Consider the following 13,396-nt stretch of genomic DNA (forward strand, 5'->3'; position numbering starts at 1 on the left):
TAAAAACTGTTGTTGTATGAACAAAAACATCTATGGTTAAACTAACAAGTCATCTCAGTAGTCATAGGGTTAATGTGTAAAAAGAAATTAAATATAGCAATCTGCAGAATCTGACCAGTTCGCAGCACATCTGACTGTTCGCTTACAGTCTGCCCATGTTTTTATCATTTATGGTAAACTGCACATAGCTAGCATACTGTATGATCCAACATTGCTCGCAGCTGTTTTCCTTCAATCCTCAACAACAATAAAAAAAACAGTAGGCAGTAACTAAAATTGGCGCCATGGGGCATTTTTGCGCAAAATCATAAATGCGCCATTTATAAATAATTAAGCACCGCATGCAATGCTTTTGTTTTTAAATTCAATGACGCACCTACATAGATGATCACCTCTTGTATGCCAGTACTGAAAGCAGCATTTTTCATCTAAAACACAATTAACTGTTCAGATTTCAGATTTTAGATGAGAGATGCAATGTAGCATTGCAATGTAAAGATCCACATGGCAGGCCTGCCTACAAATGCCAGTGGGCCTCTGGAGGATCAGAACACAGTTGCTAATTCAAACATTTTGATTTACCAATGCACATTTAGTTGGCTTTGGCCCAGGCAGTACTGGAAAATATTTTACATGGGCTTGCTGATTAGATTTTTTTTAAAACCTACCTAAATTACCTTCTACCTTGCCAAAGAAACTACTTGACCTTTAACAAAAAGGGATGAGATACATCTCAAATTGGACAAAAAGGCCATCAGCAAAGCAGTTTTGGTCTCAGCTGCGATGCTCCCCACAGTCTGCTGAATCTCAGTAACCTGCCATAAGGAATGGCTACTTGGATGAAGATAACGCCCATGGAACTGTACTCCAACCAGTTAGTACCTTCAGGAAAGGACAGAAGATAAGAAGAGGAACAGTTTGGAGGTGGGGGGGGGGGGGGTCACAAGCATGGCAGAACAGCAGACTACCATGAATGGCGAGAGAAAGAACCAAGGATTGAAGATTGAGAGACAAAGACAGGACTGGGGATTTGTGGGATTACCACCCAGATATTTATTGTATGGTGACAAATTGCTTTGTTTCATCAGCTCATCACGGCAGGAGAGTAACCTGACCCCAGCAAGCTTACAAGTGAAAATTTCCAGGCTTGGGACATATCACATAAAAGGCTGAGAGTCACCATTCTACAGTGTTGTATAACATGTGTCACATCAATTTAAATAGAAACTTATTTTTACATTCACTTAATTACAAATAATCTACAATACAGTGAAACATGCAGTGTCAACACGTAGCATTCTCTCGCCTCTGGGTTTGAAGGCCTTGGGTTCAAGTCCCACGTTAGGACTTCAGTGCATAATCTAGGCCTACGTTCCAGTGCAGTACTGATGGAGTGCTACCCTTTGGGTGATGTTAAGCTGAGGTGTCATGTGCCTTTTCAAGTGGTTTTAAAGGTCTCAAGGCATTATTTGAAGATGATTCAGGGAGAATGACCAACATCCTTCCCTCAATGGAAATCACCAAAAAAACAAATTAACTGATTATAAAGGCCATTGCTGCTTTTAGAACAGAATGGCTGCCGCGTTTGCTGACATAACAAGTCACAAGCTCAATGTGTGAAGTGCTTTGAGGTGTTCCAACAACATGGTACAGCAGAACATAAATGCAAGTGTTTCATTTTTTGTCAGTAACAGATACACAGCAATCATTTTCTTGCACTAATACACTTGGATTGGATAAGAATGGAGCAGATCTCACTAATCTTTACAATCCTACGCTTGTAATTGTAACAGAAATGGAAAGCCTGGCAAATTCGGATGTACAGTAGATTCCTTTTAGTGGCATAAAAGGCATGCCTGAGTAAATATGATTTGATTGTTAACCATCCTCACACCTTGAGGATTGCACAGTCCTGAGGGTATTTCTACACACTTGATGGACTCTGGAGATGCTGTCCACATTTACATTCTTATACATGACATATATTAAATACATCTTCTATCACCACTGTTTTCCCCCTTCTCTCCCCAAATAACATATAGCATCAGAACAGGTTAAAATAAAAGACGATTTTCTGTCCGAGAAACACAGCAACAATGTGCAGAAAAAAACAAATGTAGTCTGATTAGAAGGATCCATCTGTAATGTGTGTTGGTGTCATCCAGTTATTTCCAGCCAGTCAACAATAACAAAGGCACGGCCACCAACGGTGGGACGAAGCGAGTGGGGGATGCGTACGAGGCCAGAGTTGGGGGGAACGCGGAATTCTCATAAGCATGTAAGGCTGGTAGAGGTTACAGAGATAGGGAGGGCCAAGGCCATGAAGGGATTTGAAAACAAGTATAAGAATTTTAAATTGAAGGCGTTGGGAGACTGGGAGCCAATGTTGGTCAGTGAGCACAGAGGCGATGGGTGAGCGGGCAATCACATATCATTAGGTCTGCAACATCGAGAAAAGAGCAATCTTATCTCTGTATGTCAGCTCAATTCTCATGATCTATGACACAATTGTCTGGAATTCAACAATTGCTCAACTGGCACAAACCTGTATGAAGGTTTGAACAAAAAGCCCTCTCACCTTTAGATGACAGTATCAAGCAGAATGGACCAGGATTCCCATCATCGGCTTTTCAGCCAGTAAATATCCCCTGGAATAATTTTAAGACCTCAGCTAAGAGTAAAATTACAATATATTTTATTTTAAACTTTTGGGCCAGCAGGATATGAAATATGTAAATCATAGAAAGGTTACAGCATGGAAGGAGGCCATTTGGCCCATCGAGTCCACGTCGGCTCTATGCAAGAGCAATCCAGCTGGTCCCACTCCCCCGCCCTTTCCCCGTAGCCCTGCAAATTTTTTCCTTACAAGTACTTATCCAGTTCCCTTTTGAAGGCCATGATTGAATCTGCCTCCATCACCCCCTCAGGCAGTGCATGCCAGATCCTAACCACTCACTGCGTAAAAAAGTTTTTCCTCATGTCACCTTCGATTCTTTCGCCAATCAACTTAAATCTATGTCCTCTGGTCCTTGACCCTTCCGTCAATGGGAACAATTTCTCTGTATCTACTCTGGCTAGACCTTTCAAGACTTTGACGACCTCTAACAAATCTCCTCGCAACTGTCTCTGCTCCAAAGAGAACAATCCCAGCTTCTCCAGTCTATCCAGGTAACTGAAGTCCCTCATCCCTGGAATCATTCTAGTGAATCTCTTCTGCACCATCTCTAAGGCCTTCACATCTTTCCTAAAGTGCAGTGCCCAGAACTGGCCACAATATTCCAGTCATGGCCGAACCAGTGTTTTATAAAGGTTCATCATGTCTTCCATACTTTTGTACTATATGCCTCTATTTATAAAGCCCAGGATTCCATATGCTTTTTTAACCACTTTCTCAACCTGCCCTGCCACCTTCAACGATTTGTGCACATATACCCCCAGATCTCTCTATTTATGTACCCCTTTTAGAGTTGTACCCTTTAGTTTATATTGCCTCTCCTCGTTCTTCCGACCAAAATGCATCACTTCACATTTTTCTGCGTTAAATTTCATCTGCCACGTGTCCGCCCATGCCACCAGCCTGTCTATATCCTCTTGAAGTCTATCACTATCCTCCTCACTGTTCACTACACTACCAAGTTTTGTGTCATCTGCAAATTTTGAAATTGTGCCCTGTGCACCCAAGTCCAACTCATTAATATGTATCAAGAAAAGCAGTGGTCCCAGCACCGACCCCTGGGGAACACCACTGTACACATCCCTCCAGTCCGAAAAACAACCATTCACCACTACTCTCTGATTCATGTCACTTAGCCAATTCTGTATCCATGTTGCTATTGCCCCCTTTATTCCATGGGCTGCAATCTTGATGATAAGCCGACCGTGCGGCACTTTATCAAACCCTTTTGAAAATTCATATTCACCACATCAACTGCATTGCCCTCATCTACCTCTCTGGTACCTCATCAAAAAACTCTATCAGCTTAGTTAAACACGATTTGCCTTTAACATTAGGCTTTCCCTAATCAATTCACACTCATCCAAGTGACTTAATCCTGTTCCGGATTATTGTTTCTAAAAGTTTCCCCACCACTGAGGTGAAATTGACTGACCTATAGTTGCTGGGTTTATCCTTACACCCTTTTTTGAACAAGGGTGCAACATTTGCAATTCTCCAGTCCATTGGCATCACCCCCGTATCTACGGATGTTTGGAAGGTTATGGCCAGTACCTCCGCAATTTCCACCCTTACTTCCCTCAGCAACCAAGGATGCATCCCATCCCGACCGGGTGACTTATCTACTTTAAGTACAACTAGCCTTTCAAGTACCTCTTCTTAATCAATTTTTAGCCCATCCAGTATCTCAACAATATCTTCCTTTACTGAGACTCTGGCAACATCTTCTTCCTTGGTAAAGACAGATGCAAAGTACTCATTTAGTACCTCAGCCATCCCTCAGCAAATGAGTAGATCTCCTTTATGGTCCCGAATTGGCCCCACCCCTCCTCTTACTACCCGTTTACTGTTTCCATGCCTGACTTTTGGATTCCCTTTTATGTTGGCCACCAGTCTATTCTCATACTCTGTCTTTGCCCCGCTTACTTTCTTTTTTACTTCCCCTCTGAACTTTCTATTTTCTGCCAGGTTCTCACTTGTGTTATCAACCTGACATCTGTCATACGTCCCTTTTTTCCGTTTCATATTACTCTCTCTTTTGTCAACCAGGGAGCTCTGACTTTAGTTGCATTACCTTTCTGCCTCGTGGGAATGTGCTTAGACTGTACCCGAACCATCTCCTCTTTAAAGTCCGCCCACTGTTCAATTACAGTTCTGCCTGCCAATCTTTGATTCCAATTTACCCAGGCCAGATCTGTTCTCATCCCTTTGAAATAGTAGCATAAAGAACATTTATACTCAACACTATTCAATTCTTACATGTTTTAAATGAAAACATGGAATCCAATTGGCTGGAAGATGGGCCTTTAGGCATGGTTCAAGCTTGCATTCTGAAAATAAGTGTAGAGATCCAAAGAAAGACGACTAGTGATCCAAGCTGCACACAGCTATATTGTAAAATAATTCCAAAAATGATTTTATCTAATAATGTTTAGAAACAGATTTTTTTCCAGGGTATAGATCAATTAAGGCATGAAAAAAAATGAAATTCTCTCCCCCCACTTTTCTACTCTTCCCTCTCCCAAAAGCACTGGCTCCAGTTCTGCAGGCACTAGCATCAGTCAGCTATCTTGCCCAAATGGACAATCTTCATGTATGGTTGGGCCCAAACAGTGAATGTCTATAAGCTATGCAAAGAGTCACAGCCAAGCCGGATTTTGTCCTCACCCAACATACACGTAGGTTCATTTTCCAGCAGGAATTAACTAGATCAGGAACAAGATCCCTGGCTGGATTCCAGAGAGTAAAAATCAGAGGCACCAAGGCCAATTTGCACTGCTGCCCTGCTGGAATTAACATAGACTGTAAATCAAACCTGGGACCTTCTGCTCTATGTGCCACATCATCTGGTACATTTACCTTCTTAGTCATTGTGGAATTTGGGTTTTTTCTAAAATAAAGTACATGTGGCTACCCTAATGGCTCAGTAAGTTTAACCAGTGAGTAGTTGGAAAGTCTCAAGTTCAATCCTTGGCATGTGCTGAAAGTCCCAGGTTCAATCCTTGGCCTGCGTTGACTTTGCTGATCTCAACCAGAGCCATAATATTGGTTACAAATGGCCTGTTTGCCATGTGTTAGGGAAAGGACAGAAAAATAAAATTGGCCATCGTCCAATTCTGGCCTCTTGCGCATCCCTGATTTAATCGCTCCACCACGAGCAGCCTGGCCTTCAGCTGCCTATGCCCCAAGCTCTGGAATTCCCTCCCTAAGCCTCTCTACTCCTTTAAGATGCTCCTTTAAACCTCTTTGACCAAGCTTTTGGCCACCTGTCCTAATAGTTCCTTATGTGGCTCAGTGTCAAATTTTGTTTGATAACATTCCTGTGAAGCAACATTTTACCACTTTAAGGGCGCGTTATAAATGCAAGTTGTTGTTGGTGTTCATGATTGCCATCCAGCAACTCCTGTTGGAATTCTGTGTGTGTGGTGGCGGGCATACCAGTTGAGGATAGGTTTTAACTCAGACGCAATCCTCCTCCAGTCAAACAATCTAACAATAATCATTGTTAACTCATCCTTTTTTTTTCTCTCTCTCTCTCTAGTCATGACTAATGTAGCCACTTGGCTGAGATACTGGAGAGTAACTGTTGCCTGTGGCACCTCACCCCTTCAGAGAGGACTGGACAGCAGAAAGTTGATAGGGGAAAAAGGAATCATTTGGCCAAATTCTAAGATAAAAATTTGAATTTAGCATATGGTTTCCTGTATGCTGCAGGAAAACCAGTGTGGTGTATCTGCATGTTATATCCTGGAATGGGGACCTCATGCTTCAATCACTCCTCTGGCCTCCAAACCAACAGAACACATAGCAAGAGCATTCTCTGTAATCATTCAAGCTCAATGAATGAAATTGAAGATTTGGACCGGCTGATGACCAATCATTAATTTCTAATAAAGACATTCTGTGCACAGAAAAAAAACAAACTTGAAACTATCAAAAGAGGCGGCGGCGGCGGCAGGCGGGGAACAGAACAGAGAACTCCAGCCCTCTTTGGGAAACATTTATATGTGCAGAGACTAAATGGCTATAAGTTAACATGGGGGTGGGGGTACAGATAACATCAACATAACACTCAAGTTTTGCTCTTTTATGACACTACTGCAATCTCCTCAATGAAATTATAGCACTTCCCAACATAATTAATTCTACCATAAATACTCAGTACAAATACACTTCAGGTGGTAATGGCTGTGTTGTGTGGTGACTATTGGAACTGACTGGCTACTTCCAGGTGACCTGGAAAATGGTCCAGACTCAAAAGATTATGTTCACTCCAAGCTTTGACTCAATAAATTTTCCTAAAGCTAGTCTCTTTTTCTACAGTGCTGTTGGCAGTGCCTTAGCTCAGACATCTTAGGGTGAACCAATTTCTGTGACAATATATTTATTAACGAGATGTTTGCTGAATGTGGGCCTTGGAGAATGAGGCCCAATGTCCTGTTCTGAATTTTGGAATAAAATACAAACTGTTGACTTAAATTAGGATCATTAGGAACTCAACAAATTGTTAAGATTTTGCATTCTGACCCCAGGAGTTGCCAAATTGATCTTGACATAGCCCAGCTGATCCCACTCCACTACAGTATTCCTTCCTTCACGTACTCCTGGTTCAGAAAAATCTACCAATCTTGCTTGTTTCCAAATTATTTGGTGTCTTTTTAAACCAACTATCGCATTGGTTTCGCTGTGAATGCTGTGTAATTGCAGTTGTGGTCAACATTTGTTGTTCTGGCCTTGCACGATCTCAAAATTATTCTAACTGCTGTAAAAATCTTCAATTATAAGTTTTAAAAAAGACACAAAAGGTATTATTTTTCAGTAAAAAGTGTTCTTTGTTGATGTTACTGCAACTTGGATCTATCATCATCATGCATTTTTTTTAAAAAAGCTCCAGGTCACATGATGTGAAGCAGCACAGCAAAAGCTTGTGACCATAATTCCAGCTTTTACGTACAAATAGTCAGCAGCAACAGAAGACGCTAACCCAATAGCACATCTGGGAGAGATCAGGAATAACTCAGAGTATGTATTATACTAAAGGCAAGTGGTTTTCTGTGGCGCAATATCCTGCCATAAATCCCACTACTTTCACCCGACAGTGCTACCTTCCCTGTCAGTTTCTCAATTCATTGGCATTTTAATGTTAATTTAAGTCAACAGTTTGTTTTGAAGTGCCAGTGTTGTGCCTCCCTCAACCTGTGCAAGAGTGAAGGGAATTTCCAGCTGGTGAGTTGAGTGCTTGTCAACTCTGCAGCCAAGTGTCACAGTAACCAGCTGGAAACATCCTCCAATGCTAGACGGACAAAGTGGCACAACATGGGCACTTAAAGTCATGCTGATCAAAATTTGCCCCAAGTCATTTGACTAAAATATATTTTATTAGTTGGAGCCAAGTGCTCTCAATCATTGTCCAGTGACTCCAGCTGGAAATGCATGTGCATGGATACTCGATAAGGGCTCGATAAGCCCAGCAGTGATGTGTCCTTCCTCCACTTCACTCACATAGCCTGCGAACACGCATTAGTCAGACTCTTCCGCTAAGGCAAGGTACTAGAGGGCTGCTGCCATGCATGGAAGTGTACCCCTGCACAAGTAATCATCTAGAAGAGAGAGGGGATGTGACTAAGAGGAGAAAATTTAGAGGAAGCTGGAAAACACTGCACTGGCGTAACTGAAAAGGATTTTTTAAAACTAAATGCTATATAGAAATGCTTCCTAGAGCACTTTAGTCAAGAAAGCAGGGCACTTCAACATAATATATGGTCAACATCATTCTCTGGTCTACCCACCAAGAGATATGCATTCTATTCCGCCTCCAACCTGGCAAAGAAAACTGAAGTGTAAAAATTAGTCCAGACTGAGATTTAAATCAAGATCAAACAAATATTATCGGTAGTTGATCGTACCAAGTACTTCAGTTCCTCCCCCCGCCCACCTCCTCTCCTAAGAGGTGGCAGCTCTTGCTGAAATAAGGCAGCAGTGAGTCTCCATTGCCAGTGGCGATTCTTCATGTGCGAGCCTGGATATTGAGCTTCAGGAGACCATTTAACCATTGGATCGTCACGGCTGAACCCAATCCTGTCCTCAACCAACTCTTTCTCACTTGCCAGCTGAAGAGATTGTTGCTGGATGGTGATCAGGTTATGGAAACCCAGCCAATTCTACCTTCACTAAACTTGTCACATCACACCAACATCCCCCCTATCCCCACCTCAAGCGAAGGCCAACTGTGGTGTCCTTACTGCTGCAATGGCCAACATCAAAGACCAGGGATCAAACCCTGATTACGGCTCGGTGCCACACGATGCATTTAGTATTGAGCTACTAGGAAGTGGGATTCTCTCCATTGTTTCTCACATACACAGTGAGATCCTATTACATAGATTAAAATTCTTTTTCAAACCATTCCACATCATAGTTAATTGAAAAATACCATTTAACATTGATACTTCCCATCAGCATTGATCCCATTAGAAGATGCTGGCCTGTTATTGCTAAATTTACCAACAATTATTGAAAAACTTCAATGAGATTCATAAGAACTTGAGAAGATTCCATGACCTACGGCATATGGGAGTTCCCTCAACATTAGAGAAAAGCTCTAACAGCTAAACAAATGTTTTATAGCATGTTGGAGTCTTTATTTAATAGAAAATGTCAGAGGTGTCACAGGGACTCACGAAAATTGATGTTCACAAGATCTATTCTTTCCCTCTCAAGCAGCTATGGTACAAGAGCCACATTGAATTTATTTGCCTCAGTAGCTGTCAGAATTCACAATATACAATTATCTGACAGCTTGTCTGTCTAGTTATGCATGCAGCTTCCCCAATTATAAGACCAAGGATTTGCAACATGTGTGATGCCTACATCAAGTCAATCCATTATCTCAGTTTCCTTAAAATGAAGCAAGGCATTCCCCCTCTAAGTCCCTCTGTGCTTTGTTACTGTTGAGCTGGTGTTGAGTTGCAAGAAAGTCAGCCCAGCACACACCCTTCTTTTTTCATTCTAACTCTATGAAAATACAATCGCAGCAGCCTGGTTGGGATTGGAGATACAACAGATATCTTCTAATTTATCCACTTTATTTGTCTCCTTTTTATAAAAGGACATTTTGATGATTTATGCACTCATCAAGTTGAGGGATGGATAATGCTGATGACAAGTGGAACACTTTCCCATTCAGACACCCAGTATCAGCATTAAGCCCATGAAGACCATCCAAAGCAAAGGCGTGATACAGTGTAAAGCTTCACAATGTGCCCACCACTGTACTAGTGTTGCATTTTTCCCTTTCCTTCACCGACCATCCTCCAGCCATAAATTTAGGGCCAATTCAGGCCTAAATTCACTTTCAATATCCAGCTGAAAGCCAGCATAATTGTGCATTAGCCTGTGCGTATGTGAGAGAGTGAGAGCACCTGCACGTACGTGTGTTTTGGGGAGTAAGGAAAAGAGGTTGTGAAGAAGATTCAACCTCGGCAGTTGAGTCATAATGATTCACTATTAGAGCTATTCACAACTTCAACACTATCATCTGTAAAATCAAAGTGGTACCGTTTGCAATGGTCCATGTGTTATTGTTAATGTACCTCATCATCGGCACATTCCTGTGAAGCACAAATATTTGGAGGTGCAAAAACCAAGACAAACTTGCTACAACACATAATTATGATTCACAAATATTTTACAGTATTTTGTCATTTGATAAAGTAGAATTCTTAATTGTAACTGGTTGTGAAAGCAATATTTCTACTGTTGACACTTAGTTTTTCAAAAAAAAATTATGTTGAAAATATATCCTTTTTATTCATTTTTTTAAAAAAAGCACAGCCCAGCCTGACCTATTTTCTCCTTCACAGCATCAACCCCCTCCGCTCATACCTCACTGTCTCCATCTTTGGCACCTTCAGACCCGACAGATCCAACACTCTCCTTGCTGGCTTCCCAAGTTCCACCCTCACAAACTGCAACTTAAATACTCCAACCCCAACCTACTAACCCGCAATAACTACCATTCTCTTCCTTTGGCTTCCCATCTTCCAACGCATCAAACTGAAAATTCTTGTCCTCCTCTGCAAGACCTTTCACGGTCTCACTCTGCTCTTATTCTGCAATCTCCTCCAGCCCTACCTGCTAGCTTATGCCTTCTAGTTTCGCAACGCTGCACCTCCCCTCCCCTTCAATGCACCTTCAGTAGTACAGCCTTCAGCCAGCTTGGCCCCACATTCTGGAACGTTCTCCCGAAATCGCTCTGCCTTGCTATCTATCTCTCTTCTCTCCTTCAAAAGCTCATCAAAACCTGTACCTTTGATCTGTATCTAACTCTTCACTGTAGGGTTGCCAGCTCTGGATGGACGTGTTCATTAAGGTTTCATCACATGACCTCCAACCACCCCATCCAATCAAACAGCTTTTTCTCACATATCCAATATTTTTATAACTAATAAACAAAAATGTTCAAAGGAAATGAAAGATCACACACAATTCTTTCAATGCCCCCTATGATTTTTCTCCTACGTTACTCACAGCAGTTTCTCGGAGATTAATCTTTAATTCCTGGAGACTTCAGAACAATCCTGGAGGGTTGACAACCCTACTTCACTGCTCGGTGTTCACTTTTACCCCAGCAAAATACTTTGTGATGTTGTATTACGTTAAACGTGCTTGAAACTGAACCAATGAATGGGAAAGTACATGGATGGGTGACACTAAACCAACCTTGGAGCCCTAAATGAGCACATGGAGACAAATGATGCATAAAGCCAAAATATTTTTTTTTAAAAACAAAAATACCAAGAAGGTACTCTGCCCAAGTATCTTCAGCTCAGTGTCAATTTTTGTCTCCTGTGAAGCATCTTCGGATGTTTTACTATGTTAAAGGCACAATATATAAGTGCAAGTTGTTGTTATGAAGCCCATCGCTATGGCTTTACTTTGACACATCATTGCAGCCCACATCTAAATTTACAGGACTCTACCTTTAAGAGTCTACCAAGAGCTGTGCACAGAGAATCTCACTGCCAACATATAAAGGCTATCATAACTCATACCTAGTTTTCTGCACTTGTGAAAAAGCTGTCATTAACTCTCCATTCCCAGTGAGAATGCCCGTTCCACAGCAAACACAACACATCACCTCTTTTGTTTCTTACGTTTTACATGCCCATTTTTCTGGAAGCATGGCCCACTAAATGAATCAGGTGACATTACAACCAGTAACAAAACAGGAAAAACAAACAACACCAGCTGCTAAAATTCAGGGCTGTAGAAATAACAGCAATCCTTTCTTGAAATCAGAAAAATAATGTGCAAGTAGCTTTATATCAAAGTGTTTAAACAAACAGAAACATGAAAAATTATCCAACATATTAAAAAAAAGTTTAATTCTACCTAAAAAACCAAATTAAAATAAAAAGCACAGATGAATCTGTGAAACAAACAAAAACAAACTGGGGATAAACTAAATTTTAGATCCCCTCTGCAACACTGGACAGTCCGGTAAACGAGCAAATCTTCAATCCTAAATATTTTTATTAAAATGATTTCTCCTTTGTATTCCAGTTAATTTTACAGCCATTGGCCTATACACATTTCATTTTGTTACTGACTTTATATTCCCAGTACTTCCACGGATGTCAGATTCGGATTTATTTATTTTAGATTTAAGTCCCATATCATTATGACTACACACAGCTTAATTTTTTAGAGGGGAACTCATACACGCTGTATATATGTTCTATATATATATATATATATACACACACATGTACATTTTTGAAACCCTCAATGATGAATTTCAAAACATCCCAACCGATTATTAGTAAACACGTACAACCAAATACTCACCATATACAATGTGAATGGGAAACAAAGGAGAAAGAGCCAGATGTAGAGATGGAAAGCATTCACAAATGTGTTTTGATGAGGATCATAATACCATCCGCCAGTGATGGAAGCCCAGACTCCCTGTCTCAGGATTTGTAGAGTCTGAGACCCCATTTCTGTCCATATATCGCTCTAATACTATCCCAGCGGTATGAAAGCAGGAGCTCCGAGCCCCAGCTATCCTCCTTTGTACGTGTAGGATGCCGCGGTGCTGGTCGCTGCCGGCTTCAACTTACTACCGACAGCCATCTTGTCGTTGGGCAACAGCGGCAGCTCGGATGACTTCCAGTGGTCCTCCAACTCCAGCTATGCCATCCCGGCAGCGCCCGGGGCCACGGCTTGGTAAACAGCAGCGAACCACGGCCCAATAACAAAAGCCATACTGGAAAACGCCGCCAACGAGCGTGCGATGAGCAAGAGGGACACACCCCACCTCCGTCTCCGTCTCCTTGTCGCTGCTGCGCTACCTCGAGGCAAATTGACGACGCTTAAGGTGAGGGTGTTGATGATTCGCTCCATCCTGCGAGCCTTTAAAGGAGAAGGTACTGTCTTCGAAAACTAAACATGTTTAGCAAACACTCCCCCCCCCCCCCCCCCCGTTTCTTTGCTCTGACACTCTGGCATGAAACGACATTGCATCGCTTCATGTGACATCTCGACAACAGCTTGCATTTATAAAGCGCCTTTCACGTCGTAAAACGTCCCAAGGCGCTTCACGGGAGAGATTATCAGACAAAATTTGACAGCGAGCAACATAAGGAGATATTGGAACAGGTGACCAAAAGTTAGATCAAAGAGGTAGGTTTTAAGGAGCGTCTTAGAGGAGGAGGAGAG

The 13,396-nt window shown here is 41.8% G+C and overlaps 1 protein-coding gene across 3 annotated transcripts in view; it reads right to left on the reverse strand.

Moving 5' to 3' along the window:
• Window positions 1-12,850, reverse strand: part of pcnx1 (pecanex 1) — a 275,876-nt gene extending 263,026 nt beyond the window's left edge. For 2 of the 3 annotated variants that reach the window (XM_067991270.1, XM_067991269.1), the window contains exon 1: window positions 12,524-12,850. In XM_067991270.1, the coding sequence (XP_067847371.1) occupies window positions 12,524-12,676 (153 nt within the window). In that variant the 5' untranslated portion in view covers window positions 12,677-12,850. The remainder of the gene's footprint in view (window positions 1-12,523) is intronic. The other variant, XM_067991272.1, reaches the window with a different exon arrangement.
• Between the last annotated feature and the right edge of the window lie 546 nt (window positions 12,851-13,396).

Source organism: Heptranchias perlo, chromosome 10 (assembly GCF_035084215.1).
Source record: "Heptranchias perlo isolate sHepPer1 chromosome 10, sHepPer1.hap1, whole genome shotgun sequence".
NCBI lineage: Eukaryota > Metazoa > Chordata > Chondrichthyes > Hexanchiformes > Hexanchidae > Heptranchias > Heptranchias perlo.